This window comes from Oncorhynchus mykiss, chromosome 22 (assembly GCF_013265735.2).
Source record: "Oncorhynchus mykiss isolate Arlee chromosome 22, USDA_OmykA_1.1, whole genome shotgun sequence".
Classification (NCBI taxonomy): Eukaryota; Metazoa; Chordata; class Actinopteri; order Salmoniformes; family Salmonidae; genus Oncorhynchus; species Oncorhynchus mykiss.
The window spans coordinates 34724230-34749119 of NC_048586.1; the positions used below are offsets into that span (position 1 = coordinate 34724230).

The window sequence follows — 24890 nt, forward strand, 5'->3', positions numbered from 1 at the left end:
CGCCAGCTGTTGTTAACGAAGAGACACACACCCCCAATCTTCTGAGCTTCCTGGACGCAGCCGTTCTGTCCTGCCATGTATAGAAAAGCAGCTAGATTTATATTTACGATGTCCTTATTCAGCCACAACTCTGAGAAACATAGGATATTACAGTTATTCAGATCACGTTGATGGGATGGTTTCGAACGGAGCATATCCAGTTTATTCTCCAGCGATTGCATGTTTACCAATAGGATGGAGGGTAGAGGCAATTTACCACTCTTCGATGTAGTCTTGTCAGGTATCCCACACTCCGGCGTCTCCTCAAAGTATTGGGGATTTGGGCCTGGTCCACGATAATCAATGTCTTTCGCTTCCATTTCATTGAAGTAGAATTCCTCTTCCAAATGGAAGTTAGTGATAGCACTGATGTCCAGAAGCGCTTTTCGATCATATGAAACGATGGCGGAAACATGTACAAAAAAAGTTAAGATCAGCACAATTGGTCAGGATCCTTTAAAACTGCTGCCATTCTTTCTGGCGCCATCCTCTCAGACTCTGTGTCTGATGGTCTCGTCCAATGAAGTTCATTGTTTACTCTAGATTAAGACAGACAAACAAACCCTCAACCTTTCTCTTTTTTTCCTCTTCTCTCATCACTTTCTCCCCTTGTCCTTCCCTCTTTTTCTTCTCTCATTGTAGCCTGCATTTGTCTCTCTCTGCAGAACCTTACATAACACCAAGACATTACATTTACAGTTACAGCATAGCAACAGCACAGGATAGAGGTGACACCCACGTCAGGGTAATTTTTGGGGGCAACTATATCCAGGTGTCTGCCGATGGCCCCTGCCAAGTTACCTTTGGAAAACGTATATTTTCTCCAGAAGCGCAACTCCTTGGCGTCATGTTTTCCTACAGGGAGATGGCTCTTAAAGGATTAAAGATATCCACTCCCCCCTCACCTGGCCCAGGCGCCAGTACGGTGCTGCTGGTACAGTTAAAGATTACAGCACATCATTGCAAAACATCTCGTGTCTCAGGCCTTTGCTGGTGTGGAGACTGTATCAATGATACAATATCGTCAGCCAATGGGAGGGTTAGGTTTACAGTAACTGTGTTAGTGACCGCTGACCTTTGACCTATCAAGCTGCTCCTCAGCTGCCATACGCCAACTGCCCCTGTGGAACTAACATAATTGGAGGCCGCCTACTATACCTCGCCTTCCCTAAAATGACTTATGCACAGTGAGAATTCTTTGTGCGAACATGGCTCCGGCAGCACTGGAGCATTAGGAAACTTTGACTGACGCTTTGAATGATGGAACAAACATCAGCAGGTTGATGATGCAATCACTATCTTGCTCTTGCAAGGTTCTTGTCTGGCAGACTAATCTAGGAAAACATTTCATTTCCAGACGCTGTAGATATAAAATGAGATGTCCCGTTTTGGACTGCAGCACGGTATTTCTTTCTTTCTCACGCTTCCTTGCTGGCTGACTGTGTATTCCACAGGGGCCCATTGGCAGCCAGCAGCTGCCTGTTCTAGATTCCAATGTTTCTGATGTCATCACATTACTGCAGGCTTCCCCAAGACTGGAAACGCATTGACTGACTGACCCATACCCCAGACTGCCTCAGAGGCTAACCAGTCCTCAACTAATGCCTATTTATCTAACCTTTACTTAACCAGGCAGGTCAGTTAAGAACACATTTTTATTCATGATGATGACCTAATGTCTAGGGCTGTGGTTAGGGATCTGGTCATCGGTGCAAAATTCACAGCCCCTACTCATGTCATGTATCATTTTGTTATCTTAACTTAAATGTCCCATGAGTCAGTTTAGTCTGGAGTACAAGTACTCCATGTACCAAACTATACGGCCTCTGTGGCATCCATAAGGTTGTGCCACTCACTCACCAACCCCATGGTGTACCTATCTATCTGGCCCTAGCCTGTGCTCAGGTTTAGGATATCATAGCAGGGGAATCTTTTGGGATTATGCCTGATCTGTTTATATTTAGGTAACTTTGGTATAAACTGCTGGATGAGCACCTCCTGTGTGTTCCAACGAAAGCCATTTTGTCCAAACTCCTCTCCTCAAAACGAGGACCGACTATTTGCCCTGTTTCTTCCCCCTGCAGAGAAACTGGTGATGTTGTTGAACCTGGCAGCATCTATCGCCAGTTTAAGCTACAGCTTTTTGAAGAACTGTCAGCTATAAATAAAAGGAAGAAAATCTCAACGGCCGCGAAGACACTGGGCCCACCGTCATTTATAACTTCTATTTCAAACCTGAAACAGAACACAGGGAGAAAGTGAGCGAGATGGTTTGTTTTACTTGCCTTTCAAATGGGAGAAGAAACAAAGGCATTTCCTCCACTTAAAGTCCATCACGTCACAGAAAACAAATGTGTGATTTGGTAGCTGACTTTATGAACAGGTCTAGTGCCTGGAGACAAAACGTCTTATTCAAAATTAATTTAAAGAGGAACTCCTTTCTATTCCCTCTGGTGAGGTTTGCAGTGATCCCTGCCTGTGCGTATGAGAGCTGCCTCCTGCCTCTTACCTACTGCCTGGGATCTGGGAATCTGTTCAATGGCCATTTCAGTTGTTAATATTTACCCATTGATTCCTGAAGAATATCATGTAAAGGAAAACTCCACCCCAAAACTATCTTTTGGTATTTGTTTCATTAGTCTGTTGTTGACATAGTCCCAAAATGTTATGCTTGTCAGCAATCAAGTTTTCAAGATATGTAACTTAGTGAGAATAACTTTAAAGCCACACCAGGGCATTGTGGTAATGTCAGTGCTTCAAAGTGACGTTGCCACGGTATTAAAGACCTTAATGCTCTGTTATCAAGGGGTGGGCCCTGTGCCCGACTCATCCCATTGGTCCTTTTTTCTTGTTTTGGCTGCCTGGAAAACCACTTCATTGCTAAAAGAAAAAAGGACATAGAGGGAAATCAGAGACGAGGGTGTGTTCCAAATGGCACCTATTCCCTATATAGTGGTTATCAGGCATTTCTAACCACTGTGTTCTCCTTCTCTGCAGGGAAAATACATGGACATTGAGTTTGACTTCAAAGGAGACCCTCTGGGTGGAGTTATTAGCAACTGTGAGTATTATAAAGTACACACACACACCTTATGCTGCAATAGAATGGCCACATGCTAAGCTCTCCTCCATCGCTCTAGCCCTGTCATGTCACTGATGTGAGCGTGGTAGTGATAGAGTAGCCCTCTCATGGTTATATCCCACTGACACAGTTGGCTCAATTAAATCCCCCAGTAAGTCAGTTAGTCATCCCACCATGGTAATGGTTTGTCTCACACCATACACCACAGGGCCAGATCCAGGGAGCGATAGAGAGGTAGTCATGGAGCGGGACTGGGAGATATAGAGAGAGGGGAGGGCCTGAAAGAAGGGAAGAGATGGGGAGTGGGGGTCGATCATAGCGTGTCACATTCCACATGCTGTCCCTGCACGCCCGGTTGGTCGGCTCACCAAAGGGAGATGGCGATCAAAGATATTACATTGTTTCCAGTCAATGGAGGGTCATTGACGCACAAGAACTAGAGGGTGAGGAAGCAAACTAAAACAACCTAAACAGTTTACATACATACACATTAAATCATGGAAGACTAGTTTCTGACTGCAGTGCCTCGTCTTGTCGCACTATCTTGTCCCTCCAACCTCTGTTATTGTTTCGTCCTGTCTCATGATCATGTTATGTCTGGAATGAAGAGATTCAGCCATGAGGTCACAGGAAACAGACTAACAGGCTATGGAACCCTGACCTGTTCACCGGACATGCTACCGTGTCCCAGACCTGCTGTTTTCAACTCTCTAGAGACAGCAGGAGCGATAGAGATACTCTGAATGATCGGCTATGAAAAGCCATCTGACATTTACTCCTGAGGTGCTGATCTGTTGCACCCTCTACAACCACTGTGATTATTATTATTTGACCATGCTGGTCATATATGAACATTGAACATTTTGGCCATGTTCTGTTATAATCTCAACCCAGCACAGCCAGAAGAAGACTGGCCACCCCACATAGCCTGGTTCCTCTTTAGGTTTCTTCCCAGGTTCTGGCCTTTCTAGGGAGTTTTTCCTAGCCGCCATGCTTCTACACCTGCATTGCTTGCTGTTTGGGGTTTTAGGCTGGGTTTCTGTACAGCACTTTGACATCAGCTGATGTAAGAAGGGCTTTATAAATAAATGTGATTTGAAATTTGATTATGGAGTAGATAATGAAGACGGTCCAGTACAAGGAGATGTTTATTAGGATGGAGTGACGAGAAGGACAGGATGGAAGGGGAAAGGCCTTGACTGCCTGAGGGCTTCCCTCAGAAGTCACACGCTATAAATTCCTCTGGGTCTTTGTTGCTGCTGCAGCACAGTCAGCTGACAGCTAGTTATGGCCCTCGCACAATCTCTAGCTTGCTCCATGACCTGAATGTCTTCTTTAACTGCAGGCATAGAGCAGGAACACATCTAGGGAAGTTGTTCTCAAACCTCTCCTTGGGATCCACAGTCATTTCACAATTTTGTTGTAGCCCTGAACTAACTTGCATGATTCACTTAGTCAAGGGCCTGATAAATAGTTGACAATTTAAATCAAATGTTAGCTGATGACAAGATCAAATGCATGGAACGATTATGGGTCCCCAGGAGCGGTTTGAGGACCCCTGCTCTAGGACATGGTCACAGTACAGTGGAGCAGCTAGGGTTAGGCCACAGTGGAGGAGGGTTTAGGACACTACATCCATGCATGCTAGTTTTGTATGGGATAATGTGTCAAACTGTATGTGTTGAACTTTGTCTGGACTGAGAATCTTTTTTTATGTTTTTAACTTTGTCATTGGGGAATTAGTTTGGCGCGATAACAAAGTAGACTTGAATAGTGGTAACGTGCCAGGAAGAGGGTTTCCAATGCCCAAAAGGCCAGTCTTTTGGTGCTTGTTATACCCTAGTCAAAACAGCAAGACAGGACTTCCATTCTTACTTTGCAGCATATAGCATGTCTGACATTTCTCCTTAAATGTATGTTTGTTCATTTGTTCATAATACCATTCTAAATTTGACAAATGCTTCACAGCAGGCATGGAAAACATAGCAAAGCGGCCTTAGTAGTGGAAATCAATAACAGGGCTGAACTCTTCCAGTGTACAAAAGAGGAAAGGTCACAACAGCGAGAAGTGCCCCCTGTGGGGGAGACCCTGAATGTTCAGTACATTCTTGAGCCACATTTGTTGTTCCTGTGTCTTATTTTCTGTTGTTGGAACTCACTGTTGTGAGTTTGATCTGGTCAATAGGATGCTTGCAGGCAGCTACATGTGAATCTCGTAGGTTTGGCAGAGAGGAAGAAAGGATCCATGTTCTGTCCCCTTTTTGATTACAGTTCAGAGGCAACGCATCTCTCAGCTCGGCTCGTCTGTCGCTCTGTAAAAGATGCTACGTTATTGATGAGCTGACAGACAACCCAGAGAGAACCACTTAGTATTTAACACACACACACACTTAATGCTGAACACACACTTAGTGACTACCATGTGGCGTTGAAGCGTGGCTAGCAATAGCTGGCACCGATTCGTGACCACCTACCTTATAGCTGTTGACGCCTGGGGCTCACGCATATATACACACACGTACGTTCTATTGACCTCCTGTGTCAGAGAGGGTGTAAATTCATTATGAAGTGGTTCCTGACTCTCTTCAAGCAGTTAATGGCCCTGCTGAGAAGATGAGTCAGGACTTGGGGCTCGTCGCTGAATGCCAACAGGCATCCTACTCAGGTCCCAGGGCGGAATATAGCCCTATCTTCAACATAACTTGGCTTGTCAAGCAAACATTGCTTTTCTATGCCTGTCCATTACCAAACTCAAAACCAAATATATAAATATATCCTTTCAATATAGGTGTTGTTGTAGTTGGTCATTAGCCATGGAGGAGCAGCTGACTTGATCTCTTCATATGTTTTCCTCCTCGGGGTCTTCTTGTGCCGGCTGGCTAGGAGGCTCCACTTCTATACAATGAACAATGAGACGGCAACATGACCATGGCTCGGTCACCTTGGAAACACTAATATTTGGCTATAACAGGGAGATGCATCCATCGGTGCACTACAGATGTGGTCTGACACTGACCGTGTGTAGACATAAAATATCAGTTATGTTCTTAGCTCATTGAATGGAATCCTTTGTGTCCTGCCCGTGTAGAAAGCTCATCAAATAAGTTGTCATTTCTCTTTATAACAGTCATGTCTTTTTAATCCCCTGTACTTCTGTTGTCCCGTAGATTTGTTGGAGAAGTCCAGGGTTTGCAAGCAGCCAAGAGGAGAGAGAAACTTCCACATCTTCTACCAGCTTCTTTCTGGAGCTTCAGGTGACACCCTGAGTAAGTTATACACACAGTTATCGGTAACACTTCATTTGACACCAGTGCTTATAACACCTGCATGACAATGTCATTAACATGTCATGAAGCTTCATTGCATGTGTCACAACATGAATGTTTAAGATATGTAATGACACTTAGAAACGGTGCTAAATATAATGTCACGAGTTATCTTAGCGGAAGCATGTCTTGGTTACGTGACCATTACTTAAACATGAACCTGTGATTAAGTACAGAGAACAAAGACTGTGAAACCAGTATGGCTTATTTGTTCTCAGCTGGAGCTCAGCCACTGTTTGGCAGTATTGTTGAAGGAGAACAATATCATGGTGGACAAATATCAAATGACTTGATTTAGCAGCAGTTAATGTAGCCTGTAATCCAATACACCACGCAGTGGAATGGCTTTCTTTGATACCTGATACAGGCCTTTAAAGGTGCCCATTGAAACTGCTACTCTGAAATGTTTGCGTGCGTGTATAGCACCTGCACACCAGCATTGACTGAATAGGCCATGCTAAAGCCATGTGTGTTTGTCTTTCTGGCCCACAGCGAAGCTGAAGTTGGACAGAGACTTCAGTAAGTACAACTACCTGAGTCTGGATTCAGCCACCGTCAATGGACTAGACGACGCAGCAAGCTTTAGGACCGTCAGGGTGGGACACTCACTCACTCACACTAATTCCTGTCTGTCATTGTAATTGTTGGTTTGGCTGAGGTGTAGGGTAAGGGCTGGTCTGAGCTCTTTATCTCCAGGGCAGGTTGATTGGATTAAGGTAACTCTTGTCCATGCCAACCTGCTCCTTACCAGCCAAGGGTTGATTATGGGCTAGCTGCCTCTACAGCCTCTCCCCCTGTTATGTAACTTCTATCTATATCCACTTTTTATTACTCAAAGAGGAATTTCACCTGCAGTGCAGGCCTTCCCAACAGTAAACAATAGCTAAATGCTTTAGAATACACAGTGGCAGTCTGGCTGCCCGTTTCTGTGCTGCTGTGGGAAACCTGAGGGAGAAACAGCAGCTGCATCCTCCCACACCGACATGTGGGGCTGTCGCTGCAGAGCATGGTCACAATGTGCAGCTTCTCAGCCCCTCTTCCTCTTGACTCACTTACTGTTGACAACACACAGAGGATGTTATGAGGTGCCTGCCTTCCTTTTATCCCAAACCACTGTCTTGCTGCCCTTGGACTCTGTGGAAGTGGTTGCGTCTCAAATATGGCCCTATTGCCTATACAATGCACCCTATGGGCCCTGGACAAAAGTATTGTAGGGTAAAGGGTGCCATTTGGGATGCGGGTTCCGTGTATTCTGTCATAGTACTTTTCTCAGTAAGGGAGCAGGCCACGTCTCAGCTGCAGTCCAACTCAACACGATTGAGTTCAGTGCTATACCACATAGGCCTCTCCACTGGATATGATGCTGTTGAAGGAGCCAAAGGCAGCCTGCTACAGTCTTCTCTCACCCTTGTTCACAACGGTGTCAAATCACAGTAACACACATTTCATAATTTAAAATATTTCCCCCACCACAGTCCACATCACTTTGCCCTCTGTCACTAGTTGTCTCGCTCTTCTCTCTCCAGTCCAGATACTCACTCTTCTTCCTGTTGTCCTTGTTACTAGTGTGTGTTTGATGTTGACTACATGTACATTGACTTCAGACTGAGGAGAATCACTGATCTTCAAATCACCTTGCATCCCAAATAACTACTCATTAACTGATCAAGATTAGTTATTCTGCACCTCGCCTTGGCTAAGTGTCTGATAGGCTGTTTCTCTCTATGTTCTCTCCCAGAATGCAATGCAGATTGTGGGTTTTATGGAGGATGAGGTGCAGTTGGTCCTAGAGCTGGTAGCAGCCGTCCTCAAATTGGGGAACATTGAGTTCAAACCAGAGTCCAGGGTCAACGGCTTCGACGAAAGCAGGGTCAAGGACAAGAATGGTGAGACAATGGTCTGACTGGACAACCAGCAGCTTTACGGTGGGCCACAATGTCCTGTTACAGTACACATGCATACACATCTCACTTTTAAAAAAAACTTTTGTGCCCACAACTTTTGTGCCCCTTTGGATAGCAAAGAATGTGGATTTCCCTTACACCTTGAAAATGTAAATATTATGTATTGTGGTTGTAGAAAATATTGTTTTTCTTTTGCATTGCAGGATGTATAAAATAAACGCTATAAAATAAGCATACTGTAACGTATCAGTTAGATTTAAACCACTGACCAATGGTAAACCTCTCCACAACAAATCATACCAGTAAGTTCCATCAGCAGTAGCTGATGTGTTGTTGCACTGCCCTCTACCTGTTAATGTTTCATTTCATGGTTTACTAAAGCCAGGTGTACACTACATGATTTTGGCCCCAATTTTAGCTGTCCCAGACAAGTTTTTGAGATCAAAACCAAAATCCCCTTGACAAGTGATCAGCAATAGCCCATGAGAGCTCGCCAGAACAGAAGCCAGTGAAATGATTGATGTTTTGCGGCACCCAGAACTCTGTAGACTCTCGAGCAGGAGCAATGACTACTACAAGTATGCATCTGTACTTGACATTAACCAAAGCCAAAATGTCAAATTGTTACAGCTCTGAAGTACACAAGCAATATTATTAAATTCAAAATGTTGGCTAGACGTTTCAACACTGTCAAGCGTGAATGTCGGACTGAAAATGTTTGAGGCTGCTTTGAGCCAGACAGCGTGGTATCCAACAATCCTCATGACCAAGTGAAGAATCTTGTAGTGTGACCCCTGTCTGTGCCAGATCATTTAGTGTGCGCACCACTGCGTTGTCAAGACAAAACAACCTACAGGAAAGATGGTTGTTTAATGTGAGAGGCTCAGCGATGTTAGGATTTGAAAGTCATGTAGTGTCCACCCGGCTTAAGGGATGGATCGAAATTTAAAGAATGGTTAATGGGGGAGGGTCCTGCTTTTTCAATTTCAGTCAAGGGGAGGGTTTAGTATTTTTTTTAATCTAGTCCAGGGGAGGGACATGTAATTGGTAATCAATAAATTGTAAACATTTCTCAGTCTTTTAGAATTAGTTGCTAATTAGGCTATATATGGCTGTGTGCCCGAAACCTCCCCTCATCTGACTCTGCTGGGCACCCAATATCAAGTCTCAATCAAATGATCCATAAACTATAGGCTACGAACTGCATGCTCGGTGAAGCACAGTGCAAATTGTAGACGGGGCAATCTGTATTCAATACAGGAACGAAAACAAACCAGCACTGCTGTTCACGTCTTGCGCAAATCACAAAAGTGTCCCCAGTTCCGAGTTGGCCTACTTCTTCATAGAACAAAGGAATAACCTCAACCATATTCCAAAGACTGGCGACCTCGTGTGGAAGCGGTAGGAACTGTAAATAGGTTCCTATTAAATATCCAATGGCAAAGACAATATAGTGAACAAAGAGGGGGAAAAAAAACTGAACAGTTAGTCCTCTGGGTTTTGCCTGCTACATAAGTTCTGTTATACTCAGAGACATGATTCAAACAGTTTTAGAAACTTCAGAATGTTTTCTATACAAATCTATGAATAATATGCATATCTTATTTTATTGGCATGAGTAGCAGGAAGTTGAAATTGGGCACGCTATTTATCCAAAAGTGAAAATTCTGCCCCCTAGCTTTAAGAGGTATTAAACTCAGTTTTTCACAATTCCTGACATTTAATCCTAGTAAGAAATTCCCTGTTTTAGGTCAGTTAGGGTCACCACTTTATTTTAAGAATGTGCAATGTTAGAATAATAGTAAAGGGATTTATTTCAGCTTTTATTTTCATCACATTCCCAGTGGGTCAGAAGTTTACATACACTCAATTAGAATTTGGTAGCATTGCCTTTAAATTGTTTAACTTGGGTCAAATGTTTCAGGTAGTCTTCCACAAGCTTCCCACAATAAATCGGGGGAATTTTGACCCATTCCTCCTGACAGAGCTGGTGTAACTGAGTCAGGTTTGTAGGCCTCCTTGCTCTCAAACGCTTTTTCAGCACTGCCCACAAATCCTCTGTAGGATTGAGGTCAGGGCTTTGATGGCCACTCCAATACCTTGACTTTGTTGTCCTTAAGCCATTTTGCCACAACTTTGGAAGTATGCTTGGGGTCATTGTCCATTTGGAAGACCCGTTTGCGACCAAGCTTTAACTTCCTGACTGATGTCGAGATGTTGGTTCAATAGATGCACATACTTTTACATCCTCATGATACCATCTATTTTGTGATGCGCACTAGTCCCTCCTGCAGCAAAGCACCCCCACAACATGATGCTGCCTCACCCGTGCTTCACAGTTGGGATGGTGTTCTTCGGCTTGCAATTGAAGCATTAGCCATGACACAATCAATAGAAAGGGCCAGCTCATGGGTGCTGAAAGTAGTCAAATTTGAGTAAGCATTTAAAGTCTTAATTTTAACAAGAGGGCTTTGTGAGGGAGTGTATTTATTCCTGTCTTAGAAGTAAGAGGTAGGCCTACCTGTTTGACAGATGACATTAGGTTATAGGCTGCAATGTCCATACATTTGTTGGTCAATTCCTCCACCCAGCATGCACTCTTTAAATAGCCTACTTCTGTGTCAGTGAAGAGCTGTTCCGTTCAAACCAAGACTTGAATTGAAGGGATATGAGGGTATGCCATACGCCTACCTTTGAATGAAGGAAAATGGCAAAAAACGCAGGCCTACCCATTGTCAGGCTTTATTTTCTTCAAAATATTAAGCTATCTGATTTATATAATGTGATATTTAACAGTGCTTTGTCCTATTCTGTCTGGTGTGGAAATGAATGCCTAACTTTTGAAAGTACCATGCTCAGATTCTTAGTGATATCTCAGATTTAATTATTTGCAAACAGGGACAGTTTTGTTGCAAACAAGACACACTGATTTGACATTGGAGAAATATGACACGATGAACACACAGGCACACTATCTCTGTCCATTCCTAGCCTGTAATTTCGGTAATTTGTGTGGTGTAACAAAATATCCTTCTAATTTTTAAAATGCTGTAAAACTGCATGAAGTGTTCATAAAAGGCCATTTTTTTCTGGGACCTGCAAATACGATGACAGATGAATGCAATACTTTTACTATAAAGGAGATCCCACAACCTTCTGGCCTGCAGCTCTGTGCACTATCAAAATTCCTGTGTTGCTATGTAATGCTTACAGGACGAAGAATGGTTTCTGAAACTGCATGTCTCACGCTCTGGTCTGTCTGAGAAGTAAGGGTAAATGGTAGACATTATTTATTACCTTGGATATAGGGGATGGTCACTTGTTTTTATTCTTCAAGCATTCATAGAGGGTGTAGGTGGAATATGGAGGGCCATCCATTTTAAATTAGGTGAGGTCCGATTTTCTCCTTGTAACCCTTATGAATAACATTCACTCCTTAACTACAGTTTTCTATAGTATGCAATGTTTTCTGGTGGTAAGTACAGTACGCCTACTTATGTAACTGCTAACAGCTCTCCCCTATTAAGCTAATTTAATATTTTGCATGTCTGAATAACCCAGCCGTGACAACTTTGCATTCTTTCTTTGCAAACTCCTTTCTAATCTACAGGATACACTTAAGTGGAAGAAGTCCACATGGCCTGTGGTGTGAATCATGAAGTCCACACTTCTACTTTCTACATTAGGTTATTAATGGAATTTCCCCTTGTGACCATTTGACAGCTGTCACTATACACAAAGACATTTGTCAACAACACTACTCTTACATAAGACAATTGAGTGAGACAATTGACCTGTAAATAGCTAATTACATTAAGGCTAATGCACTAACTGCTCTTAAACATTACTCCGTCCGGCTGCTTTGGGGTATCCTGGCCAGGAGACAACACTGATCCTAAAGGAGATCGTCTGAGATCTCAGAGTAGATCACCTTATCTCTCTAAGGAAAGGGTTTAGCTAATGCCCTAATGGCTACCCACTTGAACTGTGATACTGGCATCAAGTGGCATTGTTGGTAAAGCTTAACATTAATATAGATTCCTTATTCACAGGGGATAGATTTCCTTTATTGAATTGTTTCATCTAGTCATTGCCTATTCTGTTTGCTATACAGCTATTCTTTGCCTACGGCCTGTATACAAAGCTCTATGATTGAGCGTTTGTGTCAGTTTTTCTGTCAGTGAGTTTCCTCTGCTCTATTTTCCAGACCTGAAGGAGATGTGTGAGCTGTTGGGGATTGAGCAGTCTGTGCTGGAGAGGGCTTTCAGCTACCGCACCGTGGAAGCCAAGATGGAGAAGGTGTCTACCACACTCAACGTGGCCCAGGTGAGAAGATCAGCACTGTATAGCATCACACTTCTTTAGTTCTATCTATTTAAACATGAGTGTGTATATAATGTATTATACAACGGGTGGTTCTAATTCTGATTGCTCATTGGTTAAAAGCGCTTTCCAGCCGGTGTCTATTCTACAAGTTACCACTGGCTAAAGCTATGACATTAAAATGCTTAATTACTCTGTTCCATCTGACTGTGCAATCCACTGTCTCATCAGCCCAGGCAGGGAAGTTATAAACTTGATCTCCACTATAAAAAGCATCTAGACATTATCTCACATTACTTTTAGGCCAAAATTTTGTTTTCAACAGCTGAGATTTGTATAAACCTTGCCGTCTGTCTCTCCGAAATTAGCAACATTGTTTCAATATTCAAATTTGATCTCCCACTGCCCCATAGTAATGAACGTGTAGGGGTCAGGAGGAGACAGACGGGCAGGCAGCGTTTCTCAACCAGTCGAAATCATGAAACAGCTGGCCTAATTTTTAAGGATTTATATACAAAGAAATATCAATTGAATAAAGTTAAAACAAAACAAAGTGCAGCTAGTTTGCAGTCTTTTCAACATCAGTTTGAAGTTATTGTGTTAGCTGTGTTGTGCTCTCTCATCAGATGAGCTAGCCATTTTCTATGTCGGCCCTAACAACACCTGTGCCAATATATCCTCCTAACACTGGCTTCTCAGGCTTTATCGCTTCATTAATGAATGCCACTTTTATCACCACACAGTACAGTGAGTGCATTGATTTTATGTATTTATTTTAGTAATATATATATTTTTGCAATATTTTTTTGCCAACTTACAAAAAAACATATGTAGACAAAATCAATAAACAACTTAACGTTTACATTCATACAATGTAATCCCACATGTTCCCATTGTATCCACACCCAGTGTTGGTTCTAATACTAGACTCTACCCCAAATGACACTGCATTGATTTTAGTGTGTATATTTGTTCCCTGTGGGACTTGAACCCACAACCTTGACTTTGCTAACGCCATACCCTCACCAACTGAGCCAAACAAGACCACCTGTCATCAGTGTATAGCAACACACTTACTTTCATGCACTGACAGACTAAGTCCCAGGGGATGTTTCACACTACAGTTGTGGGTGGATGAGAGGATTATTTCCCTTTGACTTAATTCTCTGGCTAGCTTACTTCCTATCCCCATCCACTGTATATGGAAACATGTCCATTATGGATGAGGATTTGGTGAATTCTCCCCTGGAAATTTGCAGAAATAGGCCAGGTTTTGGAGGTTAGTGAGTTCAGGCAGTCATGCACATTCATGTTTAGGACAAACAAATAGGAATAGAAGCTAGTTTCCTCTCCTTATGCTGGAGGCTTGAGTTCAGGCAACATTCAGTTGGTGATGAGAAGAAGAATGTCAGGGGCTAGTCCTCTCGCTAGTCCTCTCGCTAGTCCTCTCGCTAGTCCTCTCGCTAGTCCTCTCTCTAGTCCTCTCTCTAGTTCTCTCCCTGTTCTCCACAAAAGCAGCTTAAGAAGGGTAGTATGAAGGGATGAGCTTCACTCCTCCTGAAGTGTGATTTTAAACATCCTTGGCAGTTTTCTGGTCGACTGGTCCCAGATCTGTTTGTGCTGTGTTTCCATCTCCTAAATTGCTGTGAAAATGACCATAGGAGTTAACAAGACAGCACAAACAGATCTGGGACCAGGCTACAGATCTGACTCCTTGAGACCGGGACACCCTCCCCTGGTGGTACTGTGTGCTTTCTCTTATCTTCACAAACATCCGGCCAGATGGCGTAAACAGAAGGGTATATAAAGGCCAGGCTGAGACAATAAATCAGAGCACATTGGTTTGTGCCCTTGGAGGAACTATCGAACTAAAGGATCACCAGCTCATCCATAGCACATCACCTGCCCAAGCATCACCTCCTAGAAGTGTTTGTTTGTTAGGGAGGTTATTCCTGGTCCTGTCCATGTCACAGCGCTCTATCACTGAAAGTTCACCTCTTCCGGTGTGTGTTTGCGTGTGTGTGTTTTCATAAGGAATGACAGCCTTTCTCTACTCCAGTGTGGCTGTATGCCAGAGGATGAGCCTCCATAACTATAGGGATGCTATTCGGCCCACGCTAGGACACACCTCCTGAGGAGACAGCTCAATGTATAATTCTGTTCCCTTGTGGATGGTTGGAATGAGAAACATTCTACAGCTGTAATTACAGCTCGACTGTAACTTCACATCCATAAAAACTGATCTATCCCTGCCCCAGTTGAATGCCACACTACTACAAGCATTTACCAGAGATATTTACTACAGCTATATTTCTCTGTGCATGAGAGCACTGAAATCTACTGAACAAAATGTGAAGTTTTGTCACAACACAATCCCATAGATGTCAACTTTTGAGGGAGTGTGTAATTGGCACGCTAACTGCAGGAATGTCCACCAGAGCTGTTTCCAGATAATTTAATGTTAATCTACCATAACCCGCCTTTAACAGTTTAAGTTCAAATTTTCCCCCGATGCCTTGAGAAGGATGAAATCATAACTTGAAGGCAGAACTCAGTGTCTCAGAGTGAGCAATGAGCTGTCGCCCAGTCTTAGCTATGATGTGGGCGTGCCCCAAGGGTCAATACCGGGGCCCCTCCTGTTCAGCCAGTATATTAATGATCTGCCTTCTGTCTGTACTGGGTCTGACTTTCAAATGTATGCAGATGTTACAGTGATATACAAGTTCAAACAGGTGCCATTAATACAGGTAATGAGTGGAGGACAGAGGAGCCTCTTAAAGAAGTTACAGGTCTGTGAGAGCCAGAAATCTTGCTTGTTTGTAGGTGGCCAAACACTTATTTTCTACCATAATTTGCAAATAAATTCATAAAAAATCATACAATGTGATTTCCTGGATATTTTTTCTCATTTTGTCTGTCATAGTTGAAGTGTACCTTTGATCAAAATTACAGGCCTCTCTCATCTTTTTAAGTGGGAGAACTTGCACAATTGGTGGCTGACTAAATACTTTTTTGCCCCACTGTATGTGCATGCAAAGAGCAAACAACAAGTTGCACAAGAACTCACTACTGTAATGGTCCAGGTTACAAAGTGGCTCAGTGACTCGTGTTTGCATCTCAATGCAAAAAAAAACTGTTTGCATGTTCAACAGCCTGATCAATTTTATGTGATCAAGATGTGTCGCGCTGCATGAGGCAAATTGTGGTCACAGCAGCTACTAACTGGTTATCTTATCCATGCGCCTACTTTTTTTAAAAAGGTATCTGTGACTGCATTCCCGGTCCTGTGAAATCAATAAATTAGGGCCTAATGAATTTATTTCAAATGACTGATTTCCTTATATGAACTGTAACTACAATCTTTAATTGTTGCATTTTGCATTTATATTTTTGTTCAATGTATGGTGCTTTCTGAAAGGATTCACTTCCACATTTTGTTACATTACAATTTATTTTAAAATGTATTAAATTGTTTGTGCATCCATCTACACACACTACCCCATAATGACAAAGCCCAAAAAATAAAACATCTCAATTTTTGCTAATGTATTAAAACTTGTTATTTCTGCAATCCAGCTAACGGAATCGATATGACAACTACCAGTGAAAATAGAGGGCGCCAAATTCAAACCACAGAAATCTCATAATTACAATTCCTAAAACATACATGTGTTTTATATAATTTTAAAGTTAATCTTGTTGTTAATCCCACCAAAGTGTCGGATTTTCAAATATGCTTTTCAGCAAAAGCACTACAAACGATTATGTTAGGTCTCCACCAAACCACAATAAGCACAGTCATTTTCTAGCGAAATATAGCATTCACAAAAAGCAGAAATAGAGAAAATTAATCACTAACCTTGAATTATCTTCATCAGATGACACTCATAGGACTTCATGTTACACAATACATACATGCATGTTTTGTTTGATAAAGTTCATATTTATATAAAAAAATCTGAGTTTACATTGGCGTATTAGATTCACTAGTTCCAAAAACATCAAGTGATTTTGCATAGCCACATCGTTTCAACAGAAATACTCATCATAAATGTAGATGATAATACAAGTTATACACATGGAATTATAGATATACCTCTCCTTAATGCAACCGCTGTGTCAGATTTTCTTTTAAATTACGGAAAAATCAACCCATGCAATAATCTGAGACGGAGCTCAGAACAGAAGCCAAATTAGCCGCCATGTTGGAGTCAACAGAAACCAGAAAATACATGACAAATGTTTCCTTACCTTTGATGAACTTCATCAGAATGCAGTCCTAGGAATCCCAGGTCCACAATAAATGCTTGATTTGTTCGAAAATGTCCATTATTTATGTCCAATTAGCTACTTTGGTTAGCGCGTTTGGTAAACAATTCCAAAGTCACAAAGCACATCCACTATAACGTGATGAAATGTCCAAAAGTTCCGTAACAGTCAGTAGAAACATGTCAAACGATGTACTGAATCAATCTTTAGAATGTTGTTTACATTAGAATGACTTCAGATGACCGGTGGAACGCAGGTCCTTCCCCTGTGAACGCGCATGGTGAAAGCATGGTCAACTTGTGGCAGTGGTGACTATTTCCTGTCTCATTCGACCCCCCTTCTCATTAGTCATCAGACAAAGTTCTATTGACTGTTGACATCTAGTGGAAGGCGTAGGAAGTCAAAACTCATCCATATCTCGCTGTAATTTCAATGAGAGCTTGGTTGAAAATCTGCCACCCCCAGATAAAATACAAACAGGAAGTGGAATTTCTCAGGTTTTTGTCTGCAATATGAGTTCTGTTATACTCACAGGCATAATTCAAACAGTTTTAGAAACTTCAGAGTGTTTTCAATTCAATAATAATAATAATAATATGCATATATTAGCAACTGAGACTGAGGAGCTGGCCGTTTACAATGGGCACCTTTTCATCCAAGCTACTCAATACTGCCCCTGCAGCCATAAAAAGTTAAAATAGCAAATGGAAATATCACATTTACTTAAGTATTCAGACCCTTTGTTGAAGCACTTTTGGCAGCGATTACAGCCTCGAGTCTTCTTGGGTAGGACGCTAAAAGCTTGGCACACCTGCATTTGTTGTTTCTTTCCCATTCTTCACCACAGATCCTCCCAAGCTCTGTCAGGTTGGATGGGGAGCGTTGCTGCACAGCTATTTTCAGGTCTCTCCAGAGATGTTCGATTGGTTTCAAGTCCGGGCTCTGGCTGGGCCACTCAAGGACATTCAGAGACTTGTCCCGAAGCCCCTCCTGCATTGTCTTGGATGTGTGCTTATGGTTGTTGTCCTGTTGGAAGGTGAACCTTCACCTGCTCAGGAACTCAGACTGGGGCTTTCATAAAGGATCTCTCTATACTTTGCTCTGTTCATATTTCCCTCGATCTTGACTTGTCTCCCAGTCCCTGCCACGGAAAAACAATCCGACAGCATGATGCTGCCGCCGCCATGCTTCACCGTAGGGATGGTGCCAGGTTTCTTCCAGACGTGATGCTTGTCATTCAGGCCAAATAGTTCAATCTTGTTTTCATTAGACCAGATAATCTTGTTTCTCATGGTCTGAGTCTTTAGGTGCCTTTTGGCAAACTCCAAGCGAGCTGTCATGTGCCTTTTACTGAGGAGTGTCTTCCGTCTGGCCACTCTACAATAAAGGCCTTATTGCTGGAGTCTTACAGAGATGGTTGTCCTTCTGGAAGGTTCTCCCATCTCCCCAGAAGAACTCTGGAGTGCTGTCAGTGACCATTGAGTTCTTGGACTCCTTCCTGACAAAGGCCCTGCCCCACCGATTGCTCAGTTTGGCCAGGCGGCCAGCTCTAGGAAGAGTCTTGGGGGTTCCAAATTTCTTCTATTTAACAATGGAGGCCACTGTGTTCTTGGGGACCTTCAATGCTGCAGACATTGTTTGGTACCCTGTGCCTCAACACAATCTTGTCTCGGAGCTCTACGGACAATTCCTTCTGCCTCGTGGCTTGGTTTTTGCTCTGACATGCACTGTCAACTGTAGGACCTTACATAGACCGACAGGTGTGTGCCTTTCCAAATCAAGGTAAATCAATTGAATTTACCACAGGTGGACTCCAATAAAGTTGTAGAAACATCTCAAGGATGATCAATGGAAACCGGATGCACCTGAGCTCAATTTCAAGTCTCATAGCAAAGGGCCTGAATACTTATTTACGTAAGGTATTTCAGTTTTTTATTTTTACAAGTCTGCAAAAATGTCTAAACCTGTTTTTGCTTTGTCATTATGGAGTACTGTTTGTAGATAGAGGATTATTTTATTTATTTAACCATTTTATAATGAGGCTAACGTAACAAAATGTGGAAAAAATCAAGGGGGCTGAATGCTTCCTGAAGGCGCTGTATACTAAGCCCTCAGTTGTGATTTGCTAGGCCTACTATGCCCGTGATGCCCTGGCCAAAAACCTCTACAGCCGTCTGTTCAGCTGGCTGGTCACCAGGATCAATGAAAGCATCAAGGTAGGTCTGGCCTCATTAAATGAGCCAGATTTGTCAACTATTATTCTATAAGCCATTGACTGTAAAGATATAAGCCCTACCAAAGTAGATTTAATGAGTGTCACTAAGACAGGACTATCATTTTTTATGTATCTTCTACTTTCTATTTCTCCTCTCAGGCTCAGGCCAAAACACGCCACAAGGTGATGGGAGTCCTGGACATCTATGGTTTTGAAATATTTGAGGTAAGAGTAATGGCTCAGTTTGGCAAATGGGTCCCTGGCCTAAATGGACGGAAATACCTCACACGACCCCTCACCCATGAGCAGAAGCATATTGTTTGCCTAAAACAAAGAACTTGTGTGGTTTCATGAGATTATACATTTGACATAAACAACTAGCAACTAAACTTCCATGTGTGTGTTTTTAAGTTGATCTCAAGTTCATGTACCTAATGTGCCTGACTGTTCCCCACTCATTGTGAAGTCGTTCCATTCCTCTCTACTGCATGTTGTTGTGTCTGGGCCGACAGGATGGAGTAAGTACACCTGCCGAGAGTGTGCAGTGTGCATGCTGCGATCTATCTTCAAGTCTTAATTCAGATCCTCATCTATAACAGGACTTCCATTGTGTTTTTTTGTGGTGGCATATGAAGGAGTACTGGTGCATCTTAAGTGAAGGAGAGGACATTCAATAGACATTCAGAGCTACACTCTTTCTGAAGAGTGTATGAAGTAGCCTGGTCCCAGATCTGTTTGTGCTGTCTTGTCAACTCCTATGGTCCTCGTCATGCCAAGTGTTTGGCAAGGCTGCACAAACAGATCTGAGACCAGGTTATGTATGAACACTCTCCTTCTGTTGCCATGTGTGGCCTGCTTTTCCTGACCAAAGGTGTCCAGCACACCCTTCGCCCCATATTGATGCTGTTCTAACCCACTGTAACCTAAGCAAATGGAGTGATATTGTTTCCTAACCCAACCAACGCTGATGCTGTTTGCCAAGTAGGGTTGATTGCAATGAAAAACTAACTGGTCATCTTAATTAATAGGAAAAGGGGATCATTTTCATAATTTGGGTTTTGAAATGGTTAACAAACTGTCTTTCATACTCGCTGTTCAACACCTTTGAAACAAGTTTATGATTAACACTGAAGCTTTACCGAGATTAGTTTACATGTATTCATGATAAGAAACACAGGTAGGATTTTATGATCAGGCAGCTATTTGTCTTATTGTCCAAAGACACTGTCCTTTGTTTGTTCAAGAGTGGTTGTAAAGCAATGAGGAATGTCACCAAGGAATAGAAAGTTATAGACCCATTCTGCTTGGTTGGTTGCCTAGATTGGTAGCTAGCATTGCCTCAGTTTTATAGTAGATCAGTTACCACAGTAGTTCAGAGAGAAAATAGATTATCTCGGTTTGTTTGGAAAGAGACATTTTATTTGTTGGCGTGACATTGCAGTGAAGGAATGGAGCTCGAGCAATTATGGAGCCAGCCCGGGTCTGTTTGGCATTACCTTAGTGTGATCCAACAAGTGGGACAAAGGGGAAGAAGGACCCCGGAAGTGACCCGGAAGCTTATTGAACGGCTTCATGACAACACAGAAACAGATGGTGCATTTCACAGTGGCAGGCAGATGAGAGAGTACTGAATGTGGTGCCATATGGTACCCTGCTGTTTGCATCTGGACAGCCTAAATGTGGCCTAATGACCGAACATGAGTCTAAATGGTATCTATGGGTGTTCTCCTCTACAGGACAACAGCTTTGAACAGTTCATCATCAACTACTGCAACGAGAAGCTTCAGCAGATCTTCATCGAACTGACGCTACGTGAAGAGCAGGAGGAGTACGTGAGAGAGGTAAGGAACGGTTCCCCGTTTCCCTTACTGGGGACAACAGGGCTGTAGAGCACACTGTATCAAAACGTGTAGAAACAGAATAAAAATGAGTGTTACTTAATGCACCACACAGTACAGGTGGTCCCTCCCTTTTTCAGTCTAGTTTCTTAAGTTTGGTGTCTAATGAACATGACCCAATCTACTGGCATCCACAGAGGAGGGAGTTGCCCCATAAAGCCATCCACCTTGCACCGTTCACCCACAACCATAGCACCCTCTGCCCCCCTGACACCTCTACACACTAACAGGTCCATTTGTAGTTTGAGCCAGGCCTGTCAACCAGTGTTCTAGTACGTCTGGGCTGTGATGTTGACCATGCCTATATCACGCTGTTTTGTCCAGTCGCTCCCGTTCACTTCATGTATCTCTTGCTCTTTCACTCTTTTCTTTCCTCTCTGCCTCTGTAGCCCATTGCACTTCCTCCATGTTCTATTGTCCACCTCATTTATCGCTCTAGTCCTCTCTCTCCCTCAACCTTCTCTCCTGCTTTCTTCACCACTCTTTCCATCCTCTCCTCTCCTCTCCTCTCCTCTCCTCTCCTCTCCTCTCCTCTCCTCTCCTCTCCTCTCCTCTCCTCTCCTCTGTGGGTTTGGGGACTGAAGTGATCCTTCACTCCAGCAGGGGTAAACAGACTTCTTTCCCTGGGGCTCAGGCCTCTGTTTGCTTTCAGAGCTCTAAGTATGTGAGTGCTGCTCCCTTGACCTCCCCTCCATGATATTCCATTGCCTGGCCTCGCTCCACATCAGTGCATGGGAAAATGCTACACTGTGGGAGACGGGAGGGATGCAGGATCCGGATGCAGAATCCGCATCCCCACATGGCTAACCCAGCCCCGCCCCCAAACCTGGTCTCCCTGTCTGTCACACAGACCAAGTCGGCCAGAACCACCAGTTACCAGCCCTGACAAGCCCTGTGGTTCGGCACCATTTTTAATGTTGTCCAAACAGGCACGCTCTTTCAGAAACATGCTGTGCTCTTGAGTCTTGTGCTATTATTGAAGTGTATATAAATGTGTATACATTGAATAGAAAATATATTTTAAGGACTCTTACTGTTTAAACCCCAAGCTACAGCTGTGTTAAACCAACAACAGCAGATCTGACTGAATGGCTTTGGTCAGTCAGGCCAGACAAATGTTTTAGATACTATCAGATATGGTGAACTGCTTAAATGAAAATTCCACCCAAAACTATCTTTTAGTATTTGTTTCAGTAATCCATTGTTGATATAGTCCCAAAATGTTTTGCGTGTCAGCAATCAAGTTTTCTATATATACACACTACCGTTCAAAAGTTTGGGGTCGCTTAGAAATGTCCTGGTTTTCCTGATATTCCTGGAATATCTACATAGGCGTACAGAGCCCCATTATCAGCAATCATCACTTCTGTGTTCCAACGCCATGTTGTGTTAACTAATCCAAGTTTATCATTTTAAAAGGCTAATTGATCTTTAGAAAACCCTTTTGCAATTATGTTAATAACCCAGCTGAAAACTGCTGTTCTGATTAAAGAAGCAATAAAACATCTTTAGACTTGTTGAGTATCTGGAGCATCAGCATTTGAGGGTTCGATTACAGGCTCAAATTGGCCAGAAACAAAGACATTTCTTCTGAAACTCGTCAGTCTATTCTTGTTCTGAGAAATGAAGACTATTCCATGTACGAGAAAAGATCTCCTACAACGCTTTGTACTACTCCCTTCACAGAACAGCGCCAATCAGAATAGGTAAAGGAGTGGGAGGCCCCGGTGCACAACTGAGCAAGAGGACAAGTACATTAGAGTGTCTAGTTTGAGAAACAGATGCCTCACAAGTCCTCAACTGGCAGCTTCATTAAATGGTACCCGCAAAACACCATTCTCAACATCAACAGTGAAGAGGCAACTCCGGGATGCTGGCCTTCTAGGCAGAGTTGCGAAGAAAAAGTCATATCTCTGACTAGCCAATAAAAATAAAAGATGAAGATGGACAAAAGAACACAGACACTGGACAGAGATATGGCTTTACTTTGCAACCCTGCCTAGAAGGCCAGCATTGCGGAGTTGCCTCTTCACTGTTAACGTTGAGACTGGTCTTTTGCGGGTACTATTTGGTTGCAGATAATGGGCCTCTGTATGCCTATGTAGATATTCCAGCTACAGTAGTCATTCACAACATTAACAATGTCTGCACTGTATTTCTGATCAATTTGTTATTTTAATGTACAAAAGTTTAGGGTCACTTAGAAATGTCCTTGTTTTTGAAATAAAAGTGTTTTGTTTTTTTACGGTAGTTTATATATAACTTTCACGTGATAGAAATACAGCCAGTATGATGCATTTTGATTCTCTGTTCTGTAAGTTGTTGACTAAATAGAGCCCCACCGTTGAGGTGTCATAATACCCCTAAAACCTAGCGGTCAAACATTGAAATGGTTCCATTCATTTTTTTCTAACATTAGACATGCAAGACTACACATCCCTGCAAGCTCCTGCATGTCATCTCTAGCTGATACCTTTGCTAACAGGTATTGTGTCAATTTAAAACTTACACAAGACAGTTCACAGAATTGTCCACTTAAAGAAATGTAGCAAATTAATGAATTACTACTTTTATCTAAAAATATGTAGTTTGCCTTGTAGTTTGCCTTTGCCTTCATTCGTTCGTCTCGTCCAGAATCATGGAATTTGTAGTTCTTTATGATAGCCGCATTAGCAGCTAATTAGTATTTCGATTTTTTTGGGGGGGGGTAAATACAAGCAAATATATTGATAAAAGTAATCTTGTCCTAGAGAGATTTACACAGTTATCAGAACATCACGCCAGGACAAGCCTACACAGAACAGCCCTTATTTGAAGGTTTTCTAAAATCCCTTATGGGAAAAATGAATGGTGGATAAACAATTGGAACCATCTCCGTGTGTGACCGCTAGGTTATATGGGTATTATGACTCGTACTGTGGTACTCTATGGCCCATTGGTTAGCTGCCTGTCTGAGAGTCTTGAAGGTCAGTGGGTTTATCTCTTAAGCCACTCAGGTCTGTATAAGTAAGTCTAGGTTGAGGTCAGGATTACACTACAGGACAATGCTTTGTTAGAAAGCTCAAGACATAAGTGAAAGTTAGTGGGGAAAAAGAGAATATAGTAACCTGTTTGTAAACTCTTGGTCTCTGTTTGTGACAGGGCATTGAATGGACCAACATTGAGTATTTCAACAACGCCATTATCTGTGACCTCATTGAGAATGTAAGTTGGTCTCCCTCAATGTCATCTGATTCTTGTAAAGCAAAACAAAGCAATTTCACAATAATCATGAATAATTACCTTGAAACAATTTTCCATGATATACACATGGTTTATCGCTAATGACCAGACATGATTACCTCAAATATGGGTTAACTTTGGGCTGTAATCACAGTTGACTCTGTTTAGAACAATTATAATACTGTATCGTACATTTAGAGTTTATTTTGAAAATGGTATTCTCAGAATAATATGTTAAGAGGAATGTGTTATAATAATCCCACTCTCTCCTCTCCTTCTCTGTTGCAGAACCAGAATGGTATCCTGGCCATGTTGGATGAGGAATGTCTCAGGCCAGGCACAGTGACTGATGACACCTTCCTAGACAAGCTCAACACCATCTGTGCTGAGCACCAGCACTTTGAGAGTCGCCTCAGCAAGAACTCCAAGTTCCTGACAGACCACAGCTTGCCTCACAGCTGCTTCCGCATCCAACACTACGCTGGGAAAGTAGGGAGGAGAAACACACTTTACATATACTGGGAGACTGTGTGGGACCCAGGGTTGGGGTCAATTCCATTTCTATTCAGGAAGTGAACTGAAATTTCCAAGTCCAATTTTAGGTTTATTTCC

The 24890-nt window shown here is 42.6% G+C and overlaps 1 protein-coding gene across 7 annotated transcripts in view; it reads left to right on the forward strand.

Moving 5' to 3' along the window:
- Window positions 1-24890, forward strand: part of LOC110501792 (unconventional myosin-Ib) — a 169164-nt gene that overhangs the window by 121351 nt on the left and 22923 nt on the right. For 4 of the 7 annotated variants that reach the window (XM_021579618.2, XM_021579620.2, XM_036959173.1 and 1 more), the window contains exons 7-17: window positions 3037-3100; window positions 6289-6387; window positions 6940-7043; window positions 8186-8333; window positions 12559-12677; window positions 19073-19159; window positions 19318-19383; window positions 19671-19676; window positions 20895-20999; window positions 24198-24260; window positions 24567-24767. In XM_021579618.2, the coding sequence (XP_021435293.1) occupies window positions 3037-3100; window positions 6289-6387; window positions 6940-7043; window positions 8186-8333; window positions 12559-12677; window positions 19073-19159; window positions 19318-19383; window positions 19671-19676; window positions 20895-20999; window positions 24198-24260; window positions 24567-24767 (1062 nt within the window). The remainder of the gene's footprint in view (window positions 1-3036; window positions 3101-6288; window positions 6388-6939; window positions 7044-8185; window positions 8334-12558; window positions 12678-19072; window positions 19160-19317; window positions 19384-19670; window positions 19677-20894; window positions 21000-24197; window positions 24261-24566; window positions 24768-24890) is intronic. The other 3 variants (XM_021579619.2, XM_021579623.2, XM_021579624.2) reach the window with 1 other exon arrangement.